Below are 21,525 nucleotides of genomic sequence, written 5' to 3' on the forward strand. Positions count from 1 at the left end.
TATTTCGAACTTGATCCGAAAAAAAAAATGACGTGCATCAAGGTCCTATTATGTTTAATGTATGTACCAAATTTGAATGAAATCCGTCCATGCATAACTGAGATCCGGGTCCGGAATAGTGAAAATGTGCGATTTCAATGCATTTTCGGCCTTAAAGCGGCCGCCATTTGGCTATCGTTAATCTGATCATGAAAAAAATGCATGTGCATATGTCCCATATAATGTGTGATGTATGAGTGAAGTTTGAACTTAATCGGTCCATGCATGTTCGAGATACAGGTGATCACGGACGCACGAACGGACGGACGCACACAGGGCAAAACATAAGTCCCCGTTTTCGGACTGCGTTCGAACGGGGACTAAAAAGGATTTGCTACTCATCCTAGACAAAATTTCAAAGTGATGTAGGACATGGTTTTAATTTGAGGTGGTTGGGTTTAAGATTATTCAATACCATAACAAGAAAATGTAACATTTCACATTTAATACATAGTTCTTTTGAATACATGCATTAAAGGTTCATTTGGATCCACAAAACATTGTCTAAAACAGAAACAAAACATTTTCATTCACTTTATCTATATGCAAAACTGCTAAAGAAAATTGGGATACACAGGTTTCAAACTGAAGTAACCGATGAGAAGAAAAACACTAGGAGAAGAGGGGGGGGGGGATTTACAGTATTTTTAGCTTCAATATGTAAAACAATGTGTTTACGCAATTCATTCTAGCGTTCTAGGACAAAGCATCTCATAAGGAAAGGTCAACAATGAGCCACGAACTAAACACAGTGGACTTCCCGATGATATCAAAAGATGGCTGCTTTTTACACATATTTTTTACATGACTGGTACACTTCTAATAAAATAGGAAATGCAGAACATATTTCACACTTCTTTTGAAGTATTACTGTATCACAATTTTGGTGTGCAAACAAAAAATTAATGGAATAATGAAAAATATGAGAAATCGAAATGAACTTAAAGCATCGCAGTATACATCGCATGCGAGCCATATCACCAAGGATGCAATGCAACGACTGCACGTGTACGTGAAATTAAAGAGCCACATTCATCTTGCCAAATAATTACGATATGGGACTCGTGCGATGTTTGTTTCATACAAAATTCAACAACAGTAGTACAAACAGATAATCAGAATATGACATGGTCATGTCTTGAATGCAAATTATGTATTATCATGCATAAGTGGAGAAATGAATTCATATTTAATACACAACACAACATCTGAAAGTTGTGCTACTTTTCAATTCTAAATAAGTTAACAGAATTGCAATTTGGAAAAACTATAAAAAAAAAAAACTTTTCAGTTAATTAAAAAAACAAAACGCTTAGCATTCAAAGATACGCTATCATACTATAATACACCTCTTCTGTAACCATGACAACAACAGAATGTACAGCTCACCAATTTTTATATTGTAGTTAACTTTAATATAGAAATTAATTAAAACAATGAAAAATTCAGAAGACTCATGCAAGATAACATCTAACTGGACAAATTTTATGAAAAATAATCAAGTAAGCCAATCAGAGAACTCGTATTGAACAACCATAGTTTATAATTGTTTCTTAGCCCACATCACCTTTTTAACTTTCATTTTAATAAACTAAAATAAAAACTAAAATAAAATAAAAGGGAGTCCCGTAAGTTATTATTCAAAAGGTACATAATTTTTTTACAGCTATGTATTCAGTATCTGTAATAAAATGTAATTGAAGGCACAAATTTCCCTCATTTGACTAAAATAAGTAAGCACAACTAGTCTTTCCTAGTGTATTAGTACACTAATTTTCATTATGCAGTGCCAACAGGAAGAGGTTAAACCTTCCCTGCTGTATTAATAATGTGCTATTGAAACTAAATTGCCACAAGTCTTTTCCCCTTAAAGTGGTGGAGCTGCGAAGAAACTTTGGGGAGACACCAACACAGATTACAACTTCCACATAAACTTAACACCTTTTCAAAAAGATCCTTTTTTTCAGGCAGTTTCCCAAATTATATATTCGTTTTCTACACTCAATTTACTGAGACACAAACTGTTGTTTCATTTGTTGTATCTTTCGTTGCTGTAGATGTTTCCTCTGAAATCTGATGTGGCTCATTCACTTCCTCCTTCTCAACCACGACTTGTTTCTGACTTTTAAGTTCATTATCAATATCATTCTTCATTTTGTTATCATCATCATCATTATCACCATCAACTACTTGCACTTCACTGGTCTGTTGTGTATCTGTAATCTCTGTACTCTGTACTTGCACCTGGCTTCTCTCTTCCTGTTCCTCTTCTACATACTGGTCGTGTTGCTGTAATTCATGTTGTTCTTGCACCTGGATATATTGCATTTGTTGCAGTTCCCCAGACTCTAGGAGCTGAGCAGGTAGATTCTGACCATCCACTCTCACTTTCTGAGATGATAAAAACATGAAAAATAAATTGTAGTACATTGAAGTATTGTTTAGAAATGTAGAGCGAGAGCCACAAGACTTGGTTTTGCTTCTCAAATTCTCAAGTTCCATTCTCTTTCACCACCACTGTTTCAAATTAGAGAACATTAGAGAACTACTATTTAGGAGAGGGAGCAAGTCTAGCAACTGTATATCTTATATTCCAGTTTTTATTTTGGTTTACTGGATGTTCAACATTCTTAAATTACACCAGAATGTATATTTTGTTGGTGGAAAACTGTCTAAAAAGATACAAGAATAAACCTCTTGACAACTACAAGTACTTGGTACCCATCTTATAACAACACACAATTTTTTTAGCATATACAACCATACAAAATTTTGAGAAATGGTGACAACTTGTTACCATAGGAACCAATGATAAACTGCTCAAAACTTAACATTTTCATGGATTTTTGACCTGTGTAGTTTGGCAACCATATATTCTTATCTGGGTAAAATATAACCATAGTGTAAATGTCAAGAAAGTCCAACCATGATGTTTAATGGAAGCCAACTACCTTAACAACTACCTTATTAGGGTACGAACAGAATGGGTTCATAAGTGATTGAGAAAGCTTTAATGGAACATTCACAACTAAGCTTCTAACTAAACTAAGTCAAGAATGTACTGTAAAACCATTTATTTTCACTGATATTTAATTTCACACATTGATGTTTTGAGTGTATTTACTGGGTTTTAATTTCACAAATTTTTCAAGAAAACAATTATTATTATTTCACATGTTCACATAGATTTAATTTAGTGCATTTTACTTATTGGCCAAAATAGTGAAATTAAAACCCAGTGAATAATTAATGCATTTACAGTACCCAATCTACTTACCGTGTTCTCTGGTGGTGGTTGTATAGGAATAGGGTTTGGTGGTCGTCTTGGAGGTGTTCTTTTTATAGAGTGTTGCTGCATCTCAGGAGAATAGTATGTAATACCGCCATACATCTGAGCTTGGGACTGCAACCGAGCAAAGAAGAAAAATACGCACTGAGAGGACAGATATGCTAAAGTAATCTACATACGTATTGATATCTCCATTATTAGAACTCCAAATAGCATGCGTGAGCTCAATATGTGTGAATAATTTGAATCACAGAATGTTGATCAAACAATGTAAGGATGAAGTATGGATCGTGAACAGTAGTTCTGATTATTAAAATTAGATACTCCATGTATCTGATAATTTTGATTTGAATGCATTTTGTACTTAGTCATAATGATGATATTTCCTAAATAAGATTATTTATTGTGGCGGTGCTTCAGGCAAACTGAGACATGTTAACACAGCGCTCGCTGAAAAACTCCACGGACATATCAAAGTGAAAACCGGTAATACTTTCACCGCCATATTGTTCCGAACACCAAACCATCAATATTGCCAGCTACATGTAAGTTGTTGACTGGTTTGATACGTACATCTTGGGATCATTATAAGATTAAGAACTGCTCTGTTCAAAACACTTTTAGGAGGGTGCACTGTTCGGCTAACTTGTGCTCATTTACGAGCGTTATGACACGCAACAGACACACCATTGATTGTGTCCAGACATTTCATACTGTGTAAGTACACACATTTGCCATTTATTATATATGGGAATGCATAAGATTAAATAATATATATTGAAAAGCAATCGCATCATGATCATCTATTTATATCTAATGTGTCCCCAACTATTAGTTTGAAACACAGTGGACGAGTGAAACCAGTCGGCAACATAGCTGGCAATGTTGATGTTTTGGTGTTCGAAACAATATGGCAGTAACCGATATAATCTTTATCCACAGACATAGTGTACCTACAATGTGTGAAAACAAATATTGGAAATACTCACTGTGACTGGAAACTGTGGTTGCTGAGGTTGCAGCGGCTGTGGTGGCAGTGGTGCTGGTACGGGAGCCGGTGGAGGGGCTGTCATCTGATAAGGCGGGGGTGGTGGCGGCGGCCCATGGGGGACAGTGTAGCTAACAACCGGACTAACAAATGCGGGAGCAAATGTGCCTGGAGGTGGCTGAGGTGGGGGCTGTTGAGAGCCTATAGGAACAGCTGGGTACATGTTTGGATTGGCTATGTGTGTTGGTGAGGGGTGTTGCATTCCTGGAAAGAAAAAAGTTGAAACAAACACATGAGAAATATTACAACATTATTATGACAACATTGAAAAAGATTTTTCCAGCTACTACAGGGTGGGGGTGGGGGTTGGGTGGCAGGTTTTAATCAATCAATTAACCAAATGGTATCACTTTATTCAATCTAACGGTCAGTACGACAACACAATTGTTATCTGTCACTTTCGCCATAGAGGGCATACATTATTGAGTTATGACTAAAAGAGGTTGATAAGATTTGTTACTAATTTACATAATATTTAGAAAGATTAATTTTTTGGTAAACAAAAAAAAAACAAAAACATTCCATTGCGAGCATTTTGATGTTAATTCCAGCACACAAATTGGTAGTGCTAATTGGTAGTACGCCGTCGGATCGACCTCTGCTGTGCGTCGGGCGATACTCCTGCTGTACTGTCTTCGTACATACTTTGAGGTATCATCGTAATAACCTCATATGATTAGCTAACTTGGTGTACGTATTCAATAACTATTCATTTCATGTTTATCTCATTTGTACATCCTGTATTTCAGGAAATATATAAACACTTCAAAAATCTTGTTCGTATCTTCTAATGAAAGCTTCTCATTTTGAAAAACTGCACTTTACCCCCATCCAGTATAATAATGGAATTATCTAAACTTGACTGTAAAAAAACCCAAATGCACTTCTAAAGTCAGTACTACCCTACAATTTCTATATTATATAAATGTATATATCACATTACCTGGAAGCATGTTTATATCATGCTGGACCATCATGCCTTGGTGCATCAACCGATCCCCAGGCGGAGGAGGATGGGAAGGGTGATGTGGACCTCCATGAGGAGGACCGCCTGGTGGAGGTCCCCCCGGTGGTGGTGGGGTTCCTTCATGTCTTGTTGGGGGTGTATTACTTGGATGGTACATGGGGCCTTGAAAAGCTGAAAAATAAAGTAAGAAGTTTAAAAAAATTGTGTTTTTTGTACATTTTTCCTGTTTTCTAGTAAAAGTGGCAATCTGAACATTGAAACACCAAATGAGTGAACATAGAATAATATGTTAGGTGACATTGCCTAGACTTATCCAGCTGTCTAGCTGATGTTTACATTGCCTAGACTTATCTAGTTGTCTAGGTGATGTTTACATTGCCTAGACTTATCTAGCTGTCTAGGTGATGTTTACATTGCCTAGACTTATCTAGCTGTCTAGGTGACGTTTACATTGCCTAGACTTATCTAGCTGTCTAGGTGATGTTTACATTGCCTAGACTTTTCTAGCTGTCTAGGTGATGTTTACATTGCCTAGACTTATCTAGCTGTCTAGGTGATGTTTACATTGCCTAGACTTATCTAGCTGTCTAGCTGATGTTTACATTGCCTAGACTTATCTAGCTGTCTAGGTGATGTTTACATTGCCTAGACTTATCTAGCTGTCTAGGTGACGTTTACATTGCCTAGACTTATCTAGCTGTCTAGGTGATGTTTACATTGCCTAGATTATCTAGGTGTCTAGGTGATGTTTACATTGCCTAGACTTATCTAGCTGTCTAGGTGATGTTTACATTGCCTAGACTTATCTAGCTGTCTAGGTGATGTTTACATTGCCTAGACTTATCTAGCTGTCTAGCTGATGTTTACATTGCCTAGACTTATCTAGCTGTCTAGGTGACGTTTACATTGCCTAGACTTATCTAGCTGTCTAGGTGATGTTTACATTACCTAGACTTATCCAGCTGTCTAGCTGATGTTTACATTGCCTAGACTTATCTAGCTGTCTAGGTGATGTTTACATTGCCTAGACTTATCTAGCTGTCTAGGTGACGTTTACATTGCCTAGACTTATCTAGCTGTCTAGGTGATGTTTACATTACCTAGACTTATCCAGCTGTCTAGCTGATGTTTACATTGCCTAGACTTATCTAGCTGTCTAGGTGATGTTTACATTGCCTAGACTTATCTAGCTGTCTAGGTGACGTTTACATTGCCTAGACTTATCTAGCTGTCTAGGTGACGTTTACATTGCCTAGACTTATCTAGCTGTCTAGGTGATGTTTACATTGCCTAGACTTTTCTAGCTGTCTAGGTGATGTTTACATTGCCTAGACTTATCTAGCTGTCTAGCTGATGTTTACATTGCCTAGACTTATCTAGCTGTCTAGCTGATGTTTACATTGCCTAGACTTATCTAGCTGTCTAGGTGATGTTTACATTGCCTAGACTTATCTAGCTGTCTATGTGATGTTTACATTGCCTAGATTTATCTAGATGTGTAGCTGATGTTTACATTGCCTAGACTTATCTAGCTGTCTAGGTGACGTTTACATTGCCTAGACTTATCTAGCTGTCTAGGTGACGTTTACATTACCTAGACTTATCTAGCTGTCTAGGTGATGTTTACATTACCTAGACTTATCCAGCTGTCTAGGTGATGTTTACATTGCCTAGACTTATCTAGCTGTCTAGGTGATGTTTACATTGCCTAGACTTATCTAGCTGTCTAGCTGATGTTTACATTGCCTAGACTTATCTAGCTGTCTAGCTGATGTTTACATTGCCTAGACTTATCTAGCTGTCTAGGTGATGTTTACATTGCCTAGACTTATCTAGCTGTCTAGGTGATGTTTACATTGCCTAGACTTATCTAGCTGTCTAGGTGACGTTTACATTGCCTAGACTTATCTAGCTGTCTAGGTGACGTTTACATTGCCTAGACTTATCTAGCTGTCTAGGTGATGTTTACATTGCCTAGACTTTTCTAGCTGTCTAGGTGATGTTTACATTGCCTAGACTTATCTAGCTGTCTAGCTGATGTTTACATTGCCTAGACTTATCTAGCTGTCTAGCTGATGTTTACATTGCCTAGACTTATCTAGCTGTCTAGCTGATGTTTACATTGCCTAGACTTATCTAGCTGTCTAGGTGATGTTTACATTGCCTAGATTTATCTAGATGTCTAGCTGATGTTTACATTGCCTAGATTTATCTAGCTGTCTAGGTGATGTTTACATTGCCTAGACTTATCTAGCTGTCTAGGTGACGTTTACATTGCCTAGACTTATCTAGCTGTCTAGGTGATGTTTACATTACCTAGACTTATCCAGCTGTCTAGCTGATGTTTACATTGCCTCGACTTATCTAGCTGTCTAGCTGATGTTTACATTGCCTAGACTTATCTAGCTGTCTAGGTGACGTTTACATTGCCTAGATTTATCTAGCTGTCTAGGTGACGTTTACATTGCCTAGACTTATCTAGCTGTCTAGGTGATGTTTACATTGCCTAGACTTTTCTAGCTGTCTAGGTGATGTTTACATTGCCTAGACTTATCTAGCTGTCTAGCTGATGTTTACATTGCCTAGACTTATCTAGCTGTCTAGCTGATGTTTACATTGCCTAGACTTATCTAGCTGTCTAGGTGATGTTTACATTGCCTAGACTTATCTAGCTGTCTAGGTGATGTTTACATTGCCTAGATTTATCTAGATGTGTAGCTGATGTTTACATTGCCTAGACTTATCTAGCTGTCTAGGTGATGTTTACATTGCCTAGACTTATCTAGCTGTCTAGGTGACGTTTACATTACCTAGACTTATCTAGCTGTCTAGGTGATGTTTACATTACCTAGACTTATCCAGCTGTCTAGGTGATGTTTACATTGCCTAGACTTATCCAGCTGTCTAGGTGATGTTTACATTGCCTAGACTTATCTAGCTGTCTAGCTGATGTTTACATTGCCTAGACTTATCTAGCTGTCTAGGTGATGTTTACATTGCCTAGACTTATCTAGCTGTCTAGGTGATGTTTACATTGCCTAGACTTATCTAGCTGTCTAGGTGACGTTTACATTGCCTAGACTTATCTAGCTGTCTAGGTGACGTTTACATTGCCTAGACTTATCTAGCTGTCTAGGTGATGTTTACATTGCCTAGACTTTTCTAGCTGTCTAGGTGATGTTTACATTGCCTAGACTTATCTAGCTGTCTAGCTGATGTTTACATTGCCTAGACTTATCTAGCTGTCTAGCTGATGTTTACATTGCCTAGACTTATCTAGCTGTCTAGCTGATGTTTACATTGCCTAGACTTATCTAGCTGTCTAGGTGATGTTTACATTGCCTAGATTTATCTAGATGTCTAGCTGATGTTTACATTGCCTAGATTTATCTAGCTGTCTAGGTGATGTTTACATTGCCTAGACTTTTCTAGCTGTCTAGGTGACGTTTACATTGCCTAGACTTATCTAGCTGTCTAGGTGACGTTTACATTGCCTAGACTTATCTAGCTGTCTAGGTGACGTTTACATTGCCTAGACTTATCTAGCTGTCTAGGTGATGTTTACATTGCCTAGACTTTTCTAGCTGTCTAGGTGATGTTTACATTGCCTAGACTTATCTAGCTGTCTAGGTGATGTTTACATTGCCTAGACTTATCTAGCTGTCTAGCTGATGTTTACATTGCCTAGACTTATCTAGCTGTCTAGGTGATGTTTACATTGCCTAGACTTATCTAGCTGTCTAGGTGATGTTTACATTGCCTAGATTTATCTAGATGTCTAGCTGATGTTTACATTGCCTAGATTTGTCTAGGTGATGTTTACATTGCCTAGACTTATCTAGCTGTCTAGCTGATGTTTACATGTGCATTTCATATCATGCAGCCATAGACATGTATATGTATTTGGTACACCAAAGATATTTTTGCCCATGAATTAAATTTACAAATAAAATGAACATTTTGAATGGTCTTGCATACATGTATCTATGACACTTTCTGCCTTATGTTTAGCCGAGCCATCCCTCACTGGAGTTAAACTCAGGTTTATAAACAGAATGGTAGGGCTATATTTACCTGGGTCAAAATACTGTGGATCCATCAACGGTGGAGGATGCAATGCTGGGGGAGGAGCTGGATCCGGCATTTGTCGTTGTCGCTGCGTTGAATACCTCTTTGGCCTTGTAGAGTGTCCTGACCTTTGAGGTTTCGGTTGTGTCTTGGATTGTACATTTCTATCTTGATTTAGTGGTTGATGTCTCGAATTAGTATATGAGTTCGGAGCAGGCCGCACTACTAGATAAACATGAGAAAAAAAAAATGATTTTATGTTATTGGATAATAAATATAGATTTTCCAAAAAAATGGATGACATCTACTGTAAAATACTTTATTTTCGCTTGAATTAACTAATGATATTTTTGCTAAAGGAATGATTCAGTGAAAATAAAATCTAGTTTTTTCCTATATTTTATATTCAACTTTTCAAAAATCAGTGAAAATAAATTCCATACAAAACACCCAAAAAGTCTTAATTAATTCCAGCTAAAATAAAGTTTTCTACAGTATATGTTTTTCCCATACTCTATATTAAATGCTAGCTGCCATCGACAGACATGTGGCCACCCATTCTTCATGACAATACAAATTGAAAAAAATCAATGAGCAAAATCTTAGCAGCAAATCCAGTTGATATTGCAGAGAGGGAGAAGAATGGGAGCCTCGCATTAAGTTCCACTCATACGATAGATATGAATATTATACAGACAAGAAAAATTTGAAAGTAATCACCCAATACCTGAATTATTGGCGTCAATACTTCTATCAGGGACATGGTCCCCTTGTCCTATGTGACTAGCTTCCACAGTAATGGATAACTTTTCCATGTTGCTTTCCATTTCCTTGTTATCCTGGTTTCCAGCATCAGTACTGGATTCCTGCTCTTCTGGCGCCCGATGTGTGGGCGGGCGTCGTCGATCCTTCATATAAGATTTTGTTTCCCTAGAAGTTCTATCTACAGAAGAAGTGTGCATATGTATCCCATCCCCATCCCCTTGTTGGGGATTAATTGTATCCTCCCTTTGTTTTTTATAATTTGTATTTGTCCATTCCCGTCCGTGTCCAAATGAACGTATTTGCTTATCAACAGGTGAGCGGTTCTCTCTATAAGGTGCATCACTATCACTCTGCCTTCGGTCATTTCCCCGATAGTTCATATTTCCTCGATTACGGCCACCTCTTCTATAATATGGACGGTTATTTTGTTGCTGACTCCATTCATACTGCGATTCTTTTTGTTCATATTGCATGTCAGTTTGATCTGTTTGGCTGTTGTCATTTTGATTGTTTTCAAAGCCTCTATTATCTCGAAACTGTGGTCGGGGTCCTTGGCGCCCTCTCATTCTGTAATCAAAGTATAAGGAAAAATCATTTCCACGTGAAAATAATGATGCCTTCATGAGGAAAATCGGAAAATAAGTTGTAATATTAGGTTTTGAGGGCTGTCCAAAAAATGAACCAAAAAGCATGTATTAGAAACACGCATGGAATTTGAGAAATTCATGGATAAAAAGGACAACATACTGCCCATTATTGCGTGTGACAATTCACCACCCCTGTCAAGACCCTTTTCTGAATATAGGGCTGTGGAGGGTTCATTATTGTTGTTATATATCATCACCATCAGAATTAAACAAATCTAGTTAAATTGACGGGTTATTTCTTAAAATGAATTTACTTGCGAAGAGAGGTTTACATTATCATGTGATAATATAAAGCTATGATGATAAAAACCTCAGATAGTGGTGATTTCAGATAGTGGTGATTTATACACACAGCAATGGCAGTGCAGAGTCCTTTATTTCAATTATAATACTCAAAATTTAATATACATTGGTAGCTTTGAGTCGAACGATCGTGTTGTACAACATTATTCTTGCCATGTTCACAAGTAAACGGCATGCAAAAACAACCTCATTAGTGATTATCTCAGGGAAATTAACCAGGAATTCTTATCATGCATGAATCATGATGATTTGCTGTTTACACACAAATCCATACAAATGTGAGGAAACATACATGTATGGCCAAGTCAAACACAATCTCATATCTCGTGCATTTACCTCAAAGTAGCCTGTAACACGTTGTTACAGACTGCAAAACAATCCAGACAGAGATCCTACAACAACGGTTCAGTGAATGCTTACCTTCTACCTCGCTGTGGTCGGGGATAGCCAGCATCATTCAGAGAACCACTCCTCATGTCAAACCCGTACATCGTAATGATTTCTTCACGGCTTTTTGGGGTTTGTTCATCCTCTCGGTACATGTCATGTGACCATTTGTCGTCCTCTTTCCAAAGTTTCTTTTTTGTTTTTGGTCTTGAATATAGAAAAAACAATCAATGTCATTCCGGAAATTAAATAATGTACATTTTGAAGCAAATTATGAGATGCAATATATATTTATTGTAGAATGGCAGAAAAGTATTCAAATAATTACAATTTGGGGAAATATTTGAAAAATATACATGCAGAAGATATTTTTTTTAATGTGAACTCTAGGTAGTTGAGGTCATTGGCTACAATTCAACTTTTTTTTGCACTTGATTGCGCTTTTACCATCGGTTTCAATGGTGACGAATTCTCGCTATATATCAGAATTTTGTTACATGTGCAAAAAGAAAAATATGATACAGTTATAAGCCTAGTACTGATTGTTGTCAAGAATTATTAGGACATTGACGATATCCGATATCAAGGCAAAACAAAAGTTGCTGGATTTTTTCAGTAAAATGGATTCAAGTGCAGGACTGAAACGAAAGATAATGAAAACAGCCTATGACGATCGTTCAGAGAAATACGCCTTCACTTGGTTCCGGGACTTGGTTTTCTCAAGAAAGAAGCAAAGGAACTTTATTATCGCTACATTTTACGGACATTTTGAAACATTTTTTAACATTCCAGCACGCAACATTTTTATTACAATGTACATTACTGATTAAATAAAAATGTTTTTAATGACGTACTCTACATGTACTACTGTTTGATTTCATTACAGTCATGTGCGTTAGAATTTGTGTGTACGTGAGCCTGTAAATTTGAGCACGCCCACACAAGATCGCATATCCGAACTGTTTGCATAACCGAACAAAAAGCATGTCCCCTAACAGTCCGGATAATCGACGTTCTACTGTATTCTAAACACCACATCCACAAAGCCTCCTCCTCCTGTCAGCTCACAATATACCATACTTTACCTGATGTTCGTGTCTTCTTTGTTGCTGGTCATTCGTACATCATGCTCAAAGAATGGTCCTCTCCGTGGAATATACTGAGGGTTAGTTACATCTTTAGCCAAGTCCTTCGATTCTTCCTGTAAAAGCAATATTTATAGTCAAAGAAATATGTTTTTTTTTTATCCCATGCTTGTCACACATGCAGCTATTTTGTTTTTCGTTCATTTCTTGGACACCCCACATGACTGAGTTTATAGTTAATTTGATCAGTGGGCAAAATTTTTAATTTCAATGGAATTTAATAGACATGATTCTTTTTTTTGTAATGGATTTCAAAAGCTAAATCATACATGGACTGATGTTAGATATAGCCATGTAATGTAATAATTAGTGCCATCTCTCGTTATTAATATATACTATACAAGCATTAATTATTCACTGGGTTTTATTTTGCCTATTTTGCTGATATGTTAAAGCCTCTGCATTCAATCCATACATGTGAACGTGGTCAATTAACAGAACTTGCTGTTTGAATGGCAAATCCGTGAATATCTGATGAATTTGCTAAAAACATCGAAATAGTGAATTTAAATCCCAGTAAAAATTAATACCGGTACTTTAACAGAATCATGGAAAATAAAGTATAGCGCCCTCACCTGGCCATCTCCACTTGTTCTTTCTTCTTCTTTTTCCTTGCCTTCGATATCACTTTCTGCAGATCTCGTACCATCATCATCCTGCAACACAATATCTGTTTAGTCCCAAATCACACTATTTAGGATAATTAGGTCAACATTGTCTGTGAGTATTAATTATTGTATTTGTCCAGGTAAGAACTCATGCATGGACAACACACCCACCCCCACCCACCACACCACACCCCACCCACTTTTGACACAATAAAGAAGTTGAGGTCATGTCCAGGGTCATGTCTTTTTCTACACTTTTTCTAAAAAAAAACTATTTTTTGTTCATTAAGTTAACAACAGTTGACTTTCTTGTAGTCTGTTGTGATTCTGATAACAAATTTTGAAAAAATAAATGTTGGTTGCACAAAACAAGGGGTGTTTACGTAATTTACATTTATTTTTCAAGATTTGTTATCAGAATCATAACAGTCAGCAAGTCTACAAAAAATATTTAAAATGTATATTAAAGCAGAAACGATAGTTCTCTTTTTGAAATATGTTGTGGCCATGAAAAAGGCCGTTTAGGTCTTAGTAACTAGTAAATTATTACCGGTATTTATCTTGTATGACTGTTGATCTGGTATTTATCAAAACCAAAAATAATTTTACCATACTTTTTAGTTCATTTTAAGTTCACACGTATTGGGCGCGTTTGTCAGTGTTTTTATTATTTCTGGTTTATTTGTCAAATTATAAGCAATAAATTATTTTTTGTTATACTTGTAATGTTTTTCGTTATTGTTCATTTATTTTCGTTGCATGTTTTTATTTGCCATTCTATTCCCTGCTGCAGTTCGATCTGCGTGTTGTCAATTTTCGTTTTTGAAAGTTGTTCATTTATTTTCGTTGCATGTTTTTATTTGCCATTCTATTCCCTGCTGCAGTTCGATCTGCGTGTTGTCAATTTTCGTTTTTGAAAGTTCGGGCATAGGCCCACCCCCATTTGTTGTCAATTTTCCATGTTTAGAACCCTGGGATCTTACCCGGATAAATACAGGTCATTTGCATGCAATCAATGTTTTTACTACCTTTGTAACCCTTCACCAAACCGATGTGTTATGCATCATAATGATCATCATTCACAATTTTGATCAAAACTTGCAAGTTTTGTCTGTCAGTTTTAGAATAAAAATACTGTAGATATTCAAATTTAGGCGTTATTTTTCAAACATTTCAATCTTTCCTGGTGCCTACATTAGTCCAAATTAAGTTTTCCATAGTCACTGACACCTATTCAATAATACAGTTTATTGTGACTAGCGTGAATGGTAAACTGCCTTTTAACAATGAGCCGTTATAGCCACGAAAAGTGTTAAATGCTTCTTCAATGTTCAGTTTATCTTTCAAAAATTTACACTATTACATTATTACAATAAAAAAATCCATGCCAAAAGATTACCTTAGCTCATTAACATATTTATATGAGCTATGGTAATTTGAACATGTTGGCACCATCTGGCATTTTGATTGGTTGATACAAAGTAATCAGCTTGATCTATCAGTTCAAAGAACACAGTTTCAGGCCTACTTGTGTATGGAAAAAACATGACAGAGTGGTCACAGCACATCAAGCTGAGTAATACTGTAATACTATTAGAATGGTACAATACAACAGAGGGGGTGCGCTTTCTATTGGATCATCTACACATATGAGAAATTGTGATTTTTTTGTTCTCAATTGTTCAAAAAGAATGAGTGTGACTTCTATAAGGGATTTAACGGTACCGGTAATCAACAAACACTTTGATAACAAGAAAGTTATTCACTTGTGAAACACAACATCACTGCTGCTGCTGTGACCATTTGCTACTGAGCAATGCATTCAGTTTATTTTTATTACAATTTATCATACAGTAACACTTTACTTTTCGTCACCAACAAGATAAAAACCAATGCATATAAAAAACATTTTTTTTATCAACCTATTTTAGAACCAAATTATGGTCGTTCACTCTTTCCTGATGCCTAAATTATAGTATTTACAGTATCAAACAACTTTGATGGGGAAACAATTTTGCAGTGGAAATTTTTTATTTCTATTACAATCATGCATTTACTACAGACTTGAGATTAAAGGGTGGTGGTCGTTGTGCAGCACAAGTTTAAATTTCAGGTAAACAAACATTGTATTTTATGCATGTTGTGTACGTTGCTACAAGTCCTATATCAAACAGGACACACTGCGACAATCATCACGCTTTAAGAAAGTACGAACACCAATTGCAGTTAGTCATTATACCGTAGTGGAATTTCATAGAGCTATGGTTATCCACTACATCAACAGAAGAAAATAAAAAAAGTCATGTTTGCAGATAAAAAATAGGTAATTTGTCAAAAAATTAAATATAAACCGACTAATTCGCATAATATAAAAGTTTGTCAAAAGTTTCACAAAAAATATGGGTAGGTAGGGTAACAAGCAAGGAGAGACAGAAATATAATACCTGCGATGGATTCTCTTCTGCACTTTCATATTCAGAATTATGCTCTTCATTGTGTTCATAACTCCCTTCACTTTCCTGTGAAGATAAACCAAAAGCCCAATCAATATAAAACGGCTTCATAGCAGTTATTTTATACATTGTCACTTACTATTTGACTTCTTGTATACCACAAAATATTGGATTTTTGCAGAGAAAACGTTTTTACAGATCAGGGAAAGTCACAATTTTTTGTAGCAGTGAACATTTCTTATTTGGGATCTTTGAGACAGCGTGTCAGCGACTTTTGTAGCAGTGAATGTTTTCTTTGGGATCTTTAATATGAGAGCCAGTGACTTTTGTAGCCATTAACATTTAATTGGAATCTTTAATATGTTAGTCAGCTGTGAATATTTCCTTTGGGATGTTAGAAACAGCAAATCAGTGACTTTTGTAGCAAATTCATTGTGTATCAAAGAGCAGCCTCTTTGACAATTTAAAATTCCATTCTATTCATTTTGACATTAGCTACGTCCATTCTGAACGATTAATTGTTCATAGGTGCTTCAAATCAGTCCTCGTAAATTGTACATCCTCGGATTCTCAATAATTGTCTCGATACTTCGTCCCCCTAGTCAATACCTCCAGTGGTCTCTCGATTGGGAAAACGCGTCTTGCTGTTGAAAAATAACAAAACATGGGGACTCGTGTACCTGTTAACGTCACCCCTGTTAAAAAAAATACTGTGTGTACGGTATGCCAGATATAGTTGGTTCGATCAAGCAAACATGCATCAACATTCGTTCAGGAATCACAAAACAAACCTTCTCGCATTAGAGTCGCAAAAACAGCTAACCAATCCTGTGGCACAAGTACTGGTGGAATGTGTTCCTCCAGTTAATAGGTGTGTTACAAACGTGCGTAAAACGGCAGTCAATGTAAATTGTACAATGTATGTCAACGTCTGTATATTATGTCAAGCATCGATGTAAAACTCGTGTACTTATAGCGTTATGTGTTTTGAATCCGATTTGTGCAACGGCATTTTTCGAACGTGATCGAATCCGAAGATATTGCACACAAAGGAAAGGTCATGCGCGTTTGAGATCAAGGTCAACGATTTCACACCAATTATTGCGTTAACGCAAAACCCTATGACGATAAAAGTGAATATACTCACACAGTCGGATCTTTCGATATTTTGGGGTTGACTGTTCTCAGAAGAGACAGACTCATCCTCACTGCCTTCTTCAGAACCCGAATACCGTCGCCTTCGACGTATCGCCGCCATTTTGTTTAGACTGAAGTCTCGACGACTGCGAGAAATCGCGTGATTTAGACAACGTTGGTATGTGACCTGTGACCTATAATGTCGTCTCTGTGTATCGCTCAACGATACTTCCGACATTTCTTTATTTTTACTCAAATCGAGGTTTTTTTATGTGATGAATATCCAATTTTAAACCAACAGTATTCGTCTGAATTTACTGTTCACGATGTTTGGTGTGTAAATTCAGTTTATTCTTCACAAAATTATTGTGGGAAAACATTCCACATTTCCAAGGCCAAGCGACGGAATCGTCCCTCGTTGGGGGGGGGGGGGGCACTTGGCTAGTGTAGTAGAATATCACGGTCACTTTCTTGTTTTGAAAGGTAACTTTTTTTTTGTTTCTGTGAACATACAAACTCACACACGTATCCCATGACCAGCCATGTTCACCAGGAAATGGATTTGATTTGCATTGATGATTTTACGGACACATGGACCATATCAAGGCTATACAGCAATATGCTCATTAAATAAAACTATCAATAACACTGAAAATGGGATACACATAGTTTGCAAAATCTATTATAAGGTTAGTGTATGAAGCTTTAATAATGAATATATACATTTGCATTCTTGACTACGTTTATCAAATTCTGGAAAGGTAATTTTGCGAAAAAGATTATGTCTCTATGATGAAATCTCTGCATAGCAATTAAGGCATCTTGCAATCAACACAAATAATTTTGGTCAAATGGCTTATGTCGTTGTGGATACGTAGGCCCGTTGCCAGCACTTTTGAATAGTGGTTCGAAAACAATAATATATTTGATGTCACGGTGAAACGTGCGAATTTTTGAACAAGAGCGAATTCTATGGCTTTGTCACTGTGTTCAGTTTAAATTATTAAGGTATTATACATCTTTGAACTAATTAGCCATGTTTAGAGAGGGGGTTCCTGAGCTATCTCAACTAACAGACACGCACACCATAAATCCAACACTGCAAATTGTTGTATACAAGAAAATACTAGGCACATGGACGTACGTATCTTAAGTTAGCGTCATTTTAATAACGTTGACTTTGGCATATCACACAATACATTACACAAGTTATGCTAAATAAATCACAACACACTTGAAGATCCATTCTCCTTGGATGGAATTTTACGAAATTATCCACAACGCAATCAATGTCGATTTCTTTTTCATAATGAATGTGGAGTAAAGACAGAGATGTCTCTCTGGCCCAATACAGAAACGATTATATTTATTCAAGTTTCTCAATGCGGAGTAACTCACACCCACAGCTTGACTCTAGACGATTGCATCTATTAATTAGTAGTAAAACATATGTGTTGGGAGAGTATGCTTACCGTCCCTCGCGCCGAAGGCGCAACCTTACTCACTGGCGGATCCAGAAATTTGGTGCGGGGGGGGGGGGTCTCCTATTGGCGTGCCACGCTCGCGCACCTCCGGTGGGCGGAGGGGGGGGGGGTACTTGCATATATACGGGTATGTGCAATACGGGTATGTACCGCCCGACTGGGATGTCATTTCACGTTATTTTGCTTAGAAGTGGGTAGTCATTTATCAATGTTTTGGTTTAGAAGTGTGTCACGTTTATTTACTTTTTCACAGGTAAATACCGGAAAAGGCTGAATAAAATGCATCACCTGGATGCGATCACTGGTTGCGAAAGTTGTGCGCAGGGTGTTTATTTTTTTTCGCTGAAAACACTCGTGTACAGAAGTGGGTATATAAATAGAAAAAGTGGTTTAGAAGTGAGTATGGTTTACGAGAGGTGGGCTTCACACCTTACCCACTTAATGTGAAAGTAGCCCCCCAGATATAATTTTTTTTCTGTTAAAATCTGCCATTCCTTCAAAATGGAAGAATCTTATAGCTGGTTGTGCCGGGAAAAAAATACGTGTATGTAAACCAAACATGCGTAATTGTAAATGGCTAAGTGGTGATAAAATTAATAAAGAGTTGTATGCTCTGCTGCTGAAACCTTTTTTAAGCGATGAAATTCCAAGACATATCCAGCACTACTGGCATGACATCCTGGATGTTATAATACCATGGATGGGAGCTGTATGTACACCCCCGTATCACAATCAATACAAAGCTTAGAAATTTCCAGTACAGCTTACTATGATTTTTTTTCATTCTAATCAACTTCTGTATGCATGGAATTGTCATGAATTTGTTTTTGCGTATCTGTTGGTCGACTTAATTAACTGATTATTAGCGAATTGCTGTGTTATGTCTGTCATCGTGTAGGCCTATTTGAAGTTTTGGACGGAACTTGGCTCAGTGATTTGGAACTAATTACAAGATACCGTCGCTATTCTGACATCCGTAGTTATTAATGTAGTGAACGATTAATCAAAAGATATGACGTATTCAGTACTTAGTTTGATTGGCTTTATGATTGAAGGTTACGCCCTAGAGTCTTTTACTGTTTTGTAATTGGTTAGAGTTTTGAAAATGAATAAAGAGAGTTTGAGTTGGTCTTGGCGAATACTCCACGACAGACGCAGGAGAGAGAGAGCAGTCCGAGAGAGTCCAGGGGCGAGCCTTGAGGCAGTCCAGTCTTGGGCGAGTCTTGGTTCAGCCTTGCGAGAGTCTTGGGGATTTTTCCCCAGGGCGCGGTGTCTTATAGAGTGCTCGATTGATCGACTAAGACGAGAGCTGAAACGTATTTCGTTGTGTGTGCCTTATTTGACTGTAAAGTTAAAGTGACTTTCCCGATCCCGTACCTCAAGGGGACGAGATAGAGAGACGAGACGAGATTCCCCCCGACAGAGTGGAGAACCCCGGGGAGAAGATTTCCCCCCTGATAGAATCTCAAAAAATGTGGGAGAAGTTTGTTAGCTATGAGGTAATCCCCAAGGTGAGTGATAAACATATTCACAAGTTATTATTGTATTTGTGCTCGTCATTGAGTATTATACTTGAATATCATATTCATAAAAAGACTTAATTGAAATGCACATGATATTGTCAAATATGGTCGTGTTCGTAAATTTTTCGGTGAATCGATTCGCGAAGTGCAAATGTTCAAAAAAAAATCAATGCTAGAAAGAGTGAAACATGAAAACTTAAAGCTTAAATAACGGCAAGAGAAGCATCTACATAAACAAAATTAAGTGTAAATTAAAATTGTAATTGTTAGGATGAAATAAATCTGGCTAATATCTAGTTTGATTGAAATAAGAAGTATTGAAAAACCTTTTTATTTGCCGGTTATCTATTTAACGAGATCACATTAGACAATACCAGGGCAATGATACTGTTTATCATACAAGTACTAGCACAAGAGGAACTGAAAAACTGCTAAAAAGTAGTCCACATACAGGCAATGGCAACAATACGATAACATTAACCATTCATTACATCTGGAATACGCCTATCTGTAATCGCCGACTATGACGATTTGGACATTGGTAGAGTTGAAGGCGATGTTAAAGAATCATATAAATATATGACATAAAAGAAGACTACAAATATTGGGATGACTGATTTGATGAAATAAACCATAGGGTGCAAAGTGTGAACAGTATGTTTCCAGTTCTAACATGAGTATGATGCTATATCAAAGACAAATAACGTCAAAAAAGATGCTTAAGTGTTCAATCATTAGAAATCAGGAGGTTTGAGAAAAAAGAAAGTGTTAATTTTTGCTCCATTACACATTTGTTATGTTGTACATGATAGGCAGAAGACAATGAGTAATTGAATTGAAATATCTGTGATAGTGATAGTCCAGATGTTTTTAGTTGTGTCATAAAAAATATATCTGATACGAGCAAGTAAATTGCCTTAGGTCATGGTCAGTTGCTTTGCCGTTGATGTTTAAGGCCCCATAGTAGCCTCTGTTTGGACACAGACGTCATTAATGTGACTGTTTTGATGTCTTGTAGATGTTTACCCATATTTGTGAATAATAACCGTGGGTATATATGGTTTCGATGCAACCCGGAAATTTCATAAACAGAATCTGACTCCCATGACAGTAAAGACGATGACGGCTGGTATATGAATTCGGTGAGTCAATACAGAAACACCCCTGCAGTAACTGCAGTGTTCCCCACAAATAAAATTTAAAGAGAGGCGCTAATTTGCACATAATTAGCATATTTAATTTGCATATAATTAGCATACTATTCAAACATTTCAAAAGAAATTCTTAGCACTTTTATATGTACATCAATTAAATACTGTGTACAAGTACTATATTAATGTTCTTGAATTATTTTGATGAATAAGTTAAACCACTTGATGTGTAAAAAAATATCTACTTTGACAAATGAAGAATATCAATTTTATTCTTTGTAAAAGTGTAATGGAACAAGTTAAATTTCTTTCAAATATTTCCATTTTTATAGGTTGTATAAATGCACTGAGATATTGTAATAGTTGAAAACCTAAAGTAATAGGAAGAAAAATATTTTCACATAACAAAATTACCATTTAAAAGAAAAAAAGAAAAAATCGAATCCGATGACTGTAAATAAATTAATCATTATGTTGATTGCATTGTGGATACTGAGGACAAAGGTAAAAT

General features: G+C 36.6%; 1 protein-coding gene across 2 annotated transcripts; it reads right to left on the reverse strand.

Annotated features, from left to right (window-relative positions):
- Positions 1-469: 469 nt before the first annotated feature.
- Positions 470-17,037, reverse strand: LOC100366859 (protein CASC3-like). 2 transcript variants are annotated; one of them, XM_085495532.1, is made up of 11 exons: positions 16,867-17,037; positions 15,711-15,785; positions 13,234-13,314; positions 12,599-12,714; positions 11,547-11,720; positions 10,139-10,743; positions 9,418-9,633; positions 5,320-5,514; positions 4,318-4,580; positions 3,317-3,442; positions 470-2,430 (listed from the first exon to the last, which is right to left on the reverse strand). In XM_085495532.1, the coding sequence occupies exons 1-11, from the start codon at positions 16,975-16,977 to the stop codon at positions 2,041-2,043; spliced, it is 2,352 nt and encodes a 783-aa protein (XP_085351658.1). In that variant the 5' UTR covers positions 16,978-17,037; the 3' UTR covers positions 470-2,040. The 2 variants fall into 2 exon arrangements, with proteins under 2 accessions (XP_085351658.1, XP_085351657.1); XM_085495531.1 differs by having other exon boundaries at positions 9,418-9,636.
- Positions 17,038-21,525: the final 4,488 nt, after the last annotated feature.

Source organism: Saccoglossus kowalevskii, chromosome 22, assembly GCF_978046115.1.
Source record: "Saccoglossus kowalevskii chromosome 22, keSacKowa6.1, whole genome shotgun sequence".
In the NCBI taxonomy this organism is placed as follows: domain Eukaryota; kingdom Metazoa; phylum Hemichordata; class Enteropneusta; family Harrimaniidae; genus Saccoglossus; species Saccoglossus kowalevskii.

Coding starts and splice junctions, on each gene's coding strand:
- LOC100366859 (XM_085495531.1), bottom strand. CDS start 16,977: ATGGCGGCGATACGTCGAAGGCGACGGTATTCGGGTTCTGAAGAAGGC. Junction 12,715..13,233: donor GAACAAGTGGAGATGGCCAG/GTGAGGGCGCTA, acceptor TTGCTTTTACAG/GAAGAATCGAAGGACTTGGC. Junction 5,515..9,417: donor TCCACAGTATTTTGACCCAG/GTAAATATAGCC, acceptor TTTATTTTTCAG/CTTTTCAAGGCCCCATGTAC.